The 12,034-nt window shown below is 40.8% G+C and overlaps 1 protein-coding gene across 2 annotated transcripts in view; it reads left to right on the top strand.

Annotated features, from left to right (window-relative positions):
• Nucleotides 1-12,034, top strand: part of gria1b (glutamate receptor, ionotropic, AMPA 1b) — a 118,448-nt gene that overhangs the window by 80,910 nt on the left and 25,504 nt on the right. For both annotated transcript variants that reach the window (XM_063012057.1, XM_063012058.1), the window contains exon 11: nucleotides 91-554. In XM_063012057.1, the coding sequence (XP_062868127.1) occupies nucleotides 91-554 (464 nt within the window). The remainder of the gene's footprint in view (nucleotides 1-90; nucleotides 555-12,034) is intronic.

The following is a 12,034-nucleotide window of genomic DNA, read 5'->3' as shown; positions in this document are numbered from 1 at the left end:
ACTGGTATAAAGCTCTCTTAGTGGTTAACATGTCTGTTGTATTTATTAATGATAAGTATTTACTCAATTAACTTTTTATTTGCCATGCAGAAAGCCGATGTAGCTGTAGCTCCTCTCACCATCACCCTCGTCCGAGAAGAGGTCATAGATTTTTCCAAGCCTTTCATGAGCTTGGGAATCTCTATTATGATCAAGAAGCCCACCAAATCCAAGCCCGGCGTGTTCTCCTTCCTGGATCCGCTGGCCTACGAGATCTGGATGTGTATTGTGTTTGCCTACATCGGCGTGAGCGTGGTCCTGTTTCTGGTGAGCCGGTTTAGCCCGTACGAGTGGCATAGTGAGGAATCTGAGGACGGTGGAGAGCAGCAGAGTCAGAACCGGACACCATCACCAGAGGCCAGCCAGTCCCAGTTACAGGGTCTGCATGGTCAAAACCAGAACCAACAGGAGAAGCAGGAGAAACAACCTGAGCACACTAATGAGTTTGGGATCTTCAACAGTCTTTGGTTTTCCCTGGGCGCCTTCATGCAGCAGGGCTGTGATATCTCACCCAGGTAGGTGGTGTTGTCTCGAGTATCCATTCAACATTATATATCCATTAAGCAGTTTCTCCATTTTACCCAATTTATCATAGCTAATTAGTCTTTCTCTGCAAGGAGGGTATATTTGCCTGACATGCGCTTCCCTTAATGCATACACAGTCCAAAACCCCTTCTTATTTGCCCATACTTCAGTGGATTTGCATGTTGGGCCAGTCTCGTGTATGGAGAGTCACGCATTTCTCCACTTCTTTACAGGCGCCTCGGGCTACTAACCAGGGTCCTTACAGAGTGCCAAAGACCCCACCCCCTTTTTAGTCCATTTTTCTCAACCAGCAGACTAGTGGCCAATTTTTTCAGCTGCAGATACTGCCAGTTGTGCCTGCTAGGGTGCACCCAGACAACCGGTAGCAAAGCAGAGATTCGAACTTGGAGATTTCAGAATCCCAGCACTAGAGTGCTAGCTGAATATCCTGTTGCACAGTCTGGATGCCCCATTATGACAGTTTTGATTGAAATAAGAATAGAAATGTCAACAGGGGCGCCCAGGTAACACAGCGGAATATTTCGCTAGCACACCAGCGCCGAGATTCTGAACTCCTCGATTTGAAACTCGGCATTGCCACTGGTTGGCTGGGCGCCATCTAAGGGCATAATTGGCAGTGCCTGGAGCAGACATGTTTCTGCTTCTTTCAAACTCAATTTGAAAGAAGGACAAATATAAAAAATAACAGTCTAGAGCTTTAAATGGCTATGACATAATGAGAGCAAGACAGAAAGCAGCTGGAGCTGTTTAAAACAGCAGGGACAAAATGACAAATGTAAAGCTTATAAAAGCATGACTACCTGGGGAGAAATATCTCACTAATGAGTAAAAGCATTTTTTCCTTTTTAAAAACACTTCTGCCATATGAAACACAGGGATTAATAGAGCAGAACTATGCTTTACACAATCCCAAATGAGTCATAGAATTGATAATATCCCGTGTCTTAAAAATAATGACAAACCACTGAGTGGTCATAAATGGTGCTATAAAACAGAATTTGGTATGAAGGAAAATGAGGGCTGTAATATTACAGATGTCCTCTCATCGTTTTAGAAGGAAGATTTTAGATTCTAGAATTTCTGAGAACATCTCATCTATCTGAGGTTATCTCATCAATGTAAAGGCATAACAACTGTGTGAAATTGCTTCATTAATGTTCACTACAGTGAGTAATGCAACCACTTTACAGTAATGCGCTATAGTCTTACAATTCTTTTAACTTAAATGAAAGCGAACATACATTTTGTTCATTAAATAAAACAATAAATAGCTCAAATATACAACAAAAAACAAATAGCTTAAATGGAATTAGTTTATACACAGGTCATAAAGGTAAATTATAGAAATAGATGTTTTTAGGTCGTCAGTATGTTGTAAAATAATATAGGTGCTCTGGTGGTGCAGCAGTCGCTCAGTGCAAAGCCACCAACCAGGCCGGGCATCCACACAAACACAATTGACCATGTTTGAGGGAGGGAAGGTCAGATAGGGTCTCACTGTTACTGCGATATGTAATCTCCAGGACTGTTCTAGGTGTTGGGGGAAGGGTTCGGGTTGGTGTCACATGGAGCCTAGCGTGGCTCTTCATACGCATGGGAAGTCAACACTGGCAGGTGATAAGAAGTGCCTGCAAAAATTCAGATAGGGATTCGTACAAGCAGCAGCAGATTTACAGTAGATTTAAGAATTGAAAATGAATAAATTGGGAGACCAAGGGTAGAAAATTCAGGAATGAATAAAGGGATACATGAGAAAGAAAGAAAGAAAGAAAGAAAGAAAGAAAGAAAGAAAGAAAGAAAGAAAGAAAGAAAGAAAGAAAGAAAGAAAGACAAATAGGCAGCAAGAAAGACAGACAGACAGAGACAGACAGACTGACAGAAATACAGACAGACAGACTGACAGAAATACAGACAGAGAGACAGACAGAAAGACAGACAGGCATACACAGACAGACAGACAGAAAGAAAGACAGACAGAAAACAGAGACAGACTGGCAAATAGACAGCAATACAGACAGAAAGACAGACAGGCAGACATAAAGAAAGACAGACAGAGACAGACATAAAGAAAGAGAGACAGACATAAAGAAAGAAAGACAGACAGAAAGAAGGACAGACAGACAGAGAGACAGTCAGACAGAAAGACAGACAGAGAGGGAGAGAAAGACATACAGAAAGAAAGACAGGCAGACAGAAAGACAGAGCGAGAACACAGACAGACAGAAAGACAGACAGACAGACAGACAGAAAGAACGACAGAAAGTCAGACAGAAACAGAAAGAAAGACAGACAGAAAGAAAAAAAGGCAGAGAAAGAGAGACAATCAGAGACAGACAGAAAGAAACACAAAAAAACTGAGACAGACAGAAAGAAATAAAGAATATAAGAAATATTTTGAATATTCCTTAAAGAATCTAAAGTTTTATTCCACTTTCTGACATTTCTCTTGATGTTCAGTCTTTACTTGTAAACAACAAACTTTCCACTTACAGCTGAAATATTTCCACTCTATTTGCACTCTTACAGTAACTCACAATAATTTAATGCAGTACTTTTCAGCCACGCATTGGCAGAGTAGTCATCCCTGTACCCGGACTGTTTTTTTTTATTTCATTATATACAATCATCAACATTGTACAAAACATAAGAAATGCAGCTTTTAAACCTGTATTTAGTCATTTTAAATGTGTATTGAATTGTTATTGTTTTCTCAGGAGTTTCCTTCACCTTTATGCCTTACTTTGATTCCCACAGGCTGTAAGAAAAGCCACTTTTGTATTATTATTAAATCCAAGAATATTACAGAACAGGCAAAAGGCATATTTGCTTACTGGTGTTGTGCATTCCTTGTGGGGAATGAAAGGGTTGGAGATTTACCTTACTGTCAGCCCAATAGGGGTTAAATCTGGTGATGTTAACCTTAACATTATTAATGGAAAATCTAATTATCTGGAATTTGGGAACATGAGCAGGAAATATTCTCATTGAAATAAAGTTGTTTTACTCTAAATATGAATCCAAGAAAATATGCTAAAACCCAGTTCTGTAAAATGTACAGTTTTTGTTAAGATTGAATCATAGAGCTTTTGCTTGCTCATCTTTCAGTTAACGACTTTACTTTTGGGGTTTCCTCCACAACAAACTTGTCAGTCCATGTCTATGGTTTTCACTTTGAGCACAGGGGCTTAGTCATGCTGAAACAGGAAAGGTCCTTCCCGATATAGCTGCCACAAAGTTAAAAGAATATAGTTTGTTTTATATACTTGATTACCTGATTTTATTTACCTGCTAGCAATAGGTGTTGCTGAAATGCTCAAACTTGTGAGAGTGTCTACGAACTTCCCCTGTCCATTCGTACATCTGTTCGAAAACCTGTTGATCTCTCTTCATAGACGCATTTTACGCCAACCTACACGCTCCTGAGAAGAAGACTGCCCGGATTGTTAGATACCTTAAAATGCTGCCTTATCAGGTGCCTTATTTTGAAGCGATAAACTGACTGAATGACGAGGGAGCATCAGATGCTTCCTTAGCCATGAAGGCAATCCCAGCATTCAGTCTGGCACACAAAATTACAAATATGATGGACAAATGCGGCAAAACCAATTTATAAACTATTTATATTTTCAGCATTTAGCAGATGGCTTTATCCAAAGTGACTTACAGTGCTATTACAGTATACAATCTGAGCAATTGAAGGTTAAGGGCCTTGCTCAAGGGCCCAACAGCAGCAACCTGGCAGTGGTGGGGCTTGAACCAGCGACTTTCTGATTACTAGTCCAGTACCCTAACCACTAGGCTACGACTTGCCCTTCTCATTGTTTATTAATTTGTATAAAGGTGTACAAGTGTCATTTATTTGCAAATTCGGGCTTGTCATTGACAGTTATTGACAGGAAACGTTAGCTGACATGCTAGCGGGTTGTGCCGCCTCAGCCCATTGTGTGAGCTTAGTAAGCAAAAACTACGGTGACAAATGGTGTGTTCGAAAACCTAGTGAGCTGCCTTGCTGTCTTACTGCCTATAGGCAGCTGCCTCAGTAGAGAGGATTCTAATAAGTCATTGACTTATAAGTCAGGTTATTCGAACGCGCTACTTAGACAGTGATTCCATCCGTTTTCGCTTACTAAGCTAACACACTTAGCCTCATGCCATTCAAACCAATAGGATGGGGTGGCACTACACGCTAGCATGTCAACTAATATCTCCCTCTGTGTACCGAAAACAGTTAAATTCACGGACAAGTCTGAATTTGCAAATAAATGACACTTGTGCATGTTTATACGAATTAAAAATCAATAATAATTTATTTATGTTTAAAAATAACTCCGCCATATTTTTTTTTCTGTGAGAAAAGTTGTGCCGCACTGAATGCTGGGATTGCCTTCACCGTTAAAGCAGCATCGGATGCTCCCTCGTTATTCTGTCAAAATACCGTTCAGATTTAGGGTGACTTAGTAGACAGCATTTTAAGCATCTAGGAATTCAAACAGCCTTCGTCTCGGTCTTGTCTATGTAGAGAGCTCACTAGGTTTTCGAACACATGCATAAACTAGGTTTTTGAACAGAACCATTGTTTTTAATTAATTTAATTAATTAATTTAACCTTTTTCTTTCAATAACCTGCATTTCAATTGATTCCACTAGATGGCACACGCCAAACACTACCGATCTTTGCTAAAGCCGAGTCTATCTGGCCTACACACAGATATTAATTCGTCACATTTGTCATCGCACTGAGCCCTACTACCCCTCTGGAGTTGCTTATCATGCCAGCGTGATCTAACCACTTGGCTGGTTTAAAACGTCACACATAAACCATTAACTTATGTCGAAAGTTCTGCTTAAAATGCTGAACTGGTTTTGTTTAGATGGCGATACACCAAGTATGAACAAAGATAAAAATAATTTAAAAATACATTAAAAAATCACATTCACGCATGCGTAATCGTGCACATAATGGGATGAGTTTGGCGTTTCATTTATATTCAAAAATTCATCCTTTTATCACAAAAATAAATTAGTTCCAAAACCCCACCCCCGCACCCACCCGGCCCGTTTGTCAATTTTTAAAACCCAGTGTGGCCCTTGAGCCGAAAAGTTGGCCCACCCCTGATCTATAGCATCTGTTTAAAAAAAAACAACCTTTGTTCTAACAGAGTTATATTCTAACAGATTTGTACTCTCAGACTGTTTACTTAAAATGTGGTAGGAAATTGTTTACTATGGAAGCACTTCTGTCAGTCTGTAGATAAATGTGTCTATATAATTTTAGCCATATAGTGTAACAGCATTTACAATATTAATCAGACCCCGTCATGTGTCTCAGCTGTCGTTTGATTTAATTCCAGTTCCGTTCCAGTTGTGATCAGTCATGAAGAGTATGTCTTGGCCAGGCTGGCTGCAGCTGTGTCACCCCTGTCCTTTTAATTGCCACTCTCTTGAACCACATCTGTCCAATCCCTTCTGCCCAACTGACGCTTGTACTTTTTGTGGCAATAGTAATTACAAAGAGCATTAAACGTGTTGTGTGGGGCAGCCTGATGCTGCACTCGGTTGTCTTTTCTCTTCCCTCATTATAGCCAGACGATCCCCGAGCCTCTGGAAGTTTGGCCTTCTCGACTGATTTGACATTTAGGTATGACATATATATCCTTGGCTTGAGGGGAGAGCTATCATGCTCAAATTAGATTCCACTCTCAGTCTGATGCTTATGTCTGTTCCGGCTGGGTTCTCTGCCGCCTGACATCTTCTTGGCTGTGAGCTTAACAGCTGCAGGAGACTGGTTTTTTGCTGCCTGTCTTTGATTGGCTAATTAGGGTTGTACCCTGTGCTAACCAGAAGCTCTTACTGAAATCTTGACAGAAGCCTTTGATCTGCTCTTATCAGGCAATTACATGTGGGGAACATAGCACAGAATGTAAAGTTTGTTCTGGCTCGGTATGACCCACCAGATGGATGTTACATCAGGTAAAGTGGAGGAGGGTGAAAGAAATTGCAGCGGTGCGGCATGGTTTCGAATTATCTCCTCAGTACCTCAGGCCTTTTTATGCAGATGAAAAAACTCATCTGAGTTCTCTGTGGTCTCAGAATGATTTATAATGCTGTTCCAACTGATTAGATATTATACAAGAGAGCTCTGATCATATTTTGTCGGGAGACTTTGCACAGATCAAAGGTGTATGAAGGTAATTACTGTAATCATCAGTAATTTCTCAAATATGGATTTTTTCAAGTTGTGTTAATGAAAGCTGTGCTAGTAATCTGTATGTAATATGTCTGATGCCCAACCACTTTCATACCTGTATCCATTACTTTTACCTCTTAGTATGAACTGAATTGACATCTCACTCCAAAACTCTGGGCATTAATACTGGATTTTTGTGGCTTTAAATGCCTCTTCTTTATCCACCAAATTTTAGAGGGTGGCTTTGAAAATGTGTGCCATTTAGTCAAAAGCCCACGCTTGCAGTTAACTTTTAAATTAAACCCAAAGGGGTTTATTTAAGGTGATTGTTGTTCCTTAACACCAAACCCTTTACACCATGTCTTCATGGACCTTGTTTTTTGTGCACAGGTGTCACAAATCCAGCCTCACTGAGCTCCAGCTCATGTCTCATGTGTATGTGCAACGCCCCTGTTTCCAAGAGCACATGGTTGTGGTGGTTTTGTTTATAGTTTCAAGTTGATGCCCCTTCATGATTATTGGACAAATGAGCTAATGATCCATAGCTGAACCTCATCACAGGTCGAGTGCTCAAGGTATGTAAGGAATGGCTGTAGCTCATTTAGTGGAGGCTGTTTTGATGGTTACTTTGTTTGGGCAGTGTTTGGAATTTGCCCTAAGAATCTTGTCATTTAGTGAATCTGGTCTTGTGTTCTACCTTGTGTATCTTGCTTTGAAATCTTGTTTAGAAAATCATGTCCTGTTTTGTGTTTTAGTCTAGTTTATGTTTAGCATTAGCATCTAGTTCATGTTGCGCTTAAGCATTGTGTTGAATTGCAGGGTGTAGCTTTGCTTAGGGTTTAAGATCACGTTTAATGTGTTCATCATTAGCATTTAACATAGCAGTTAGTGTAGCGATTAGCATAGTTCATGTGTGTGTCTTATCTTGTCTAAATAAACTAGATGTAACATCTGTGTGTGTTTGCCCTCGTCTCCTGTCATAAGCTCTTTGACAACAGGGTTACAGTTATGATAAAACGAAAGGTCTTTCCCTAAATTGTTGCCACAAATGTGGAAAATGTGGGCAGCAGTAGCTCAGTGGTTAAGGTGCTGGACTAGTAAATAGAAGGTTGCCAGTTCAAGCCCCACCACCACCAAGCTGCCACTGTTGGGCCTGTGAGCAAGGCCCTTAACCCTCAGTTGTTTAAACTGTATCAGTCATAACTGCTAAATACTGTAAATGCACACTAGTAATTTATTTTATACAAATGTTTTAAGACAGGGTGGCACAGTGGCTCGTGGGTAGCACTGCCGCCTTACAACAAGGACATGGCATTGATTCCCAGGTAAAGCAGTCTGGGTCCAGCATTGGTTTCCTCCCACAGTCTAAAGACATGCAGTCAGGATAAAATGGGTTATTAAATCACTCTAAGTATGAGTGTGTGTGAGTGTGTGTGTGTATGTTTGCCCTGTGATAGACTGGTGACCTGTCCAGGGTGTTTCCTACCTTTTCTCCAGTGAATCTCGGACCCACTGCAACCCTGAATAGGATTAAGGGGTGGTAGACAAGCAATGAATGTTTTAATGCAGCTGTTGAAACACCTGAACTATACAATTAGACGGGGTGTCCACATACTTTTGGCCATAATGAGTTAGCTCATGACTGGTGAAAACTTAAATCATTACTTTAAATACTGCAAATCAGCCTGGTCCAGTTTGAAAGTTGAATCTAGGCACTTAAACAGAAGGAAAGCGTGTTTGTCCTTGATAAATGTCAGAGCTGCCATTCAAATCCTTTACTACACACAGGGTAATTCCTGTCAGCTCGTGCACACATGGGCGTCACCTTCCAAATAAAGCACCATTCTCTCTGTTCTTTTACATCATTTAGCCCAGGGGTGGGCAATTAAATTTTCGAAAGGGCCACATAAGAAACTGGGACTGTTGTGGAGGGCCGGACCAATAAGGTGAACTTAATTCTGCTCAATATTAGTTAAGGGCCAGCAGCAACCTGGTGGTGGTGGGACTTGAACCAGTGACCTTCTGGTTACTAGTCCAGTACCTTAAGCACTAGGCTACAACTGCTCACTCTTTATTAAAAGCAGTAAATTGTACAGTTCTAATAAGTTGTTAATGTTTAGATGTTACAATCAGACAATTAGAAGTAGGCAGAGTAAAAACATAAACATTATTTTACTATTTAAACAAACATATGCAAAAAAAAACAAATGTGAACAAAATGTGCAGGTTTTTAAACTTTACACTATTTTGTTTTGAGTCCTTTGTTATTGTTGGATATTCTTATTAAAATCACAAAGCTGGTCCCGACTGCTTCAGTTCTGGATGTGTTAAACTTTATAAAAAGTCTGTGTTGCTTTTGCAGTTCAGTTAGTGAAGCTTCAAGTGTGACGCTCTGCATCGTTCATGTTCATGTATTTCTCAGTTTAGTACCATAACAGCGATTTAAACCCTAAATTGTGATAAACCCTAAACCCTAAACCGTTAAACAGCTTTACATCTGACTTCAGTAAATAAATACTTCAGAAGTTCAAGTCTTGTTAAAAACTCGACAGTCAGTCACACTCAGTTCTGTTCGCAACTTCGCATTACGGTGAAGCTGGATACACTCACACACATGAAAACGAAACTTGCGGATATTTAAAGACACAGCCCTCCCGTCAAAAACAATCCTGTTGTATTGCATGTATTGCATGTATTGCATGATGTACATTTATTTACGTCTGAATTTTAATTGCCACGAACCTCATGCGGGCCGGTTGGGGATGTCTAGCGGGCCGGATGTGGCCCGCGGGCCGTACAATGCCCAGGTCTGATTTAGCCTGTCTAATAGTCTAATAGATCAGGTGCTTAATCTGATAGGGCATGTGAACGTTCTTCTGCTAACACTGATAAAGGTGTGAGTCAAAAAGCCAAGCTCCGTGGTCGCCCCTCTTCCACATCCCTCTGTGACACACTGTGTAAATGCCGTAGCTTCTAAAGCAATAAGAGGCATCGTGTCTCTTAGCTGCTATAATGGCAGGATGTGAGAAGGTGGTGGAGTTAATTAGCTGGCTTGTGTAAAGGCATTGGCAGAGCAGACTGGCACAGAACTGATGGTTTAGGAGTGTAGGGATGGAGTTATATTCCTGTTTTGGGATTTAATGGTCTTACCTGCTAAATGATGAAGGTGTCACGTGTGCTGTCATTTACATAGAAGCACTTCAAATCAAGTTAAGAGACAACAGCATGCCCTTCTATACACACACTGGTGGGAGTATGGTTCATTTTGCTGCTGTGTGTCTTAGATTGTAAAGTTTAATGAGTGTAATGGGTGACGTACGCAATTTATAGGCAATTTTCCCCCTTTTTACCCCAATTTAGCATAGCCAATCCACTGCTGGGGACCCCAATGGCGTCCAAGGAGAATGTACACTGATTAGCCATAACTTTAAAACTACCTTCTTGTTTCTACACTTACTGTCCTTTTTATCAGCGTCACTTACCATATAGAAGCACGTTGTAGTTGTGCAATTACTGACTGTAGCCTATCTGTTTCTCTACATACTTTTTTGGCCCGCTTTCACCCTGTTCTTAAATGGTCAGGACCACCACAGAGCAGGTATTATTTAGGTGGTGGATGATTCTCAGCCCTGCAGTTACAATGACATGGTGGTGGTGTGTTAGTGTGTGTTGTGCTGGTATGAGTGGATCAGGCACAGCAGCCCATGAGGTGCTGTTGGCTGGATGTTTTTAGTTGGTGGACTATTCTCAGTCCAGCTGTGACAGTAAGGTGTTTAAAAACTCCAGCAGCGCTTCTGTGTCTTATCCACTAATACCAGCACAACACACACTAACACACCACCACCATGTCAGTGTCAATGCAGTGCTGAGAATGATCCACCACCCAAATAATACCTACTCTATGGTGGTCCTGTGGGGGTCCTGACCATTAAAGAACAGCATGAAAGGGGGCTAACAAAGCATGCAGAGAAACAGATGGATTACAGTCAGTAATTGTAGAACTACAAAGTGCTTCTATATGATAAGTGAAGCCGGTAAAATGGACAGTGAGTGTAGAAACGAGGTGGTTTTTATGTCATGGCTGATCGGTGTATATTCGCTTGACACATACTCCTCCAATGTGTATGCAGTCCACGACCTGCCAGTTGTGCCTGCTAGAGGGCATCCAGCCAACCAGTAGCAAAACCAGGTTTCGAACCCGGGAGCTCAGAATCTCAGCGCTGGGGTGCTAGCGAATTATGAGTTTTATCCTTTTCAGTAAATGACATGTTAATTTTGAAGAAGAAAAGCCTTATAAAAGCACTTTTAGTAGTGGTCTTAGACTTTTGACCCTCACTGTATACGCTTGCATGCAGCTCACATCATTCCCTTTTACATTATGTAAATAGTCCATTATTATAAGACCATTTTTAACAGTATTCGTTAGAGAAAAAACATTTTAACCTTATTTAAATGCCACAATATTTTACACTAACACATATAATAACATTATAATCCAGTCCTAATTTACTTGATTTATTGAGTCCAACTACAGATGCAAAAGTTTTATGCTAATGTGAGTAAAAACATTATTAATTCAAACAGTGGCGACATTTTCTTTCAGCATAATAAAGTCATAATTACAGAAGTGGCATATGTAATAATGCAGGCAGCAGTGGTAGTCATTAATTGTTCTGTGCTATGAGCCAGAAGGTTCAGAGTATCAGGCACTCACACTAGACCCTTGAACGAGACCCTTGACGTTTAACTGTTCTAATGGTTTGATCATATTCAGTTCTGCTACACACCTCTTTTACTTTAACAAAAGTAAGCATTATGATAATACACTGATACACTGATGAGGCATAACATTATGACCACCTTCCTAATATTGTGTTGTTCCCCTTTTGCTGCCCCATATGCAACAAACTGCGATGTGTATTATGACACCTTTCTATCAGAACCAGCATTAACTTCTTCAGCAATTTGAGCTACAGTAGCTCGTCAGTAGCTCGTCCACACGGACCAGCCTTTGCTCCCCACGTGCATCACTGAGCCTTGGCCGCTCATGACCCTGTCGCAGGTTTACCACTGTTCCTTCCTTGAACCAGTTTTGATAGATACTGACCACTGCAGACCGGGAACACCCCACAAGAGCTGCAGTTTTGGAGATGCTCTGACCCAGTCGTCCAGCCATCACAATTTGGCCCTTGTCAAACTCGCTCAAATCCTTACGTTAGCCCATTTTTCCTACTTCTAACTCATCAACTTTGAGGATGAAAT

The sequence above is a fragment of the Trichomycterus rosablanca genome, chromosome 16 (genome assembly GCF_030014385.1).
Source record: "Trichomycterus rosablanca isolate fTriRos1 chromosome 16, fTriRos1.hap1, whole genome shotgun sequence".
Lineage (NCBI taxonomy): Eukaryota > Metazoa > Chordata > Actinopteri > Siluriformes > Trichomycteridae > Trichomycterus > Trichomycterus rosablanca.
The sequence above is the reverse complement of the archived record's forward strand: the minus strand, read 5'-3'. Positions and strand labels throughout refer to the sequence as shown.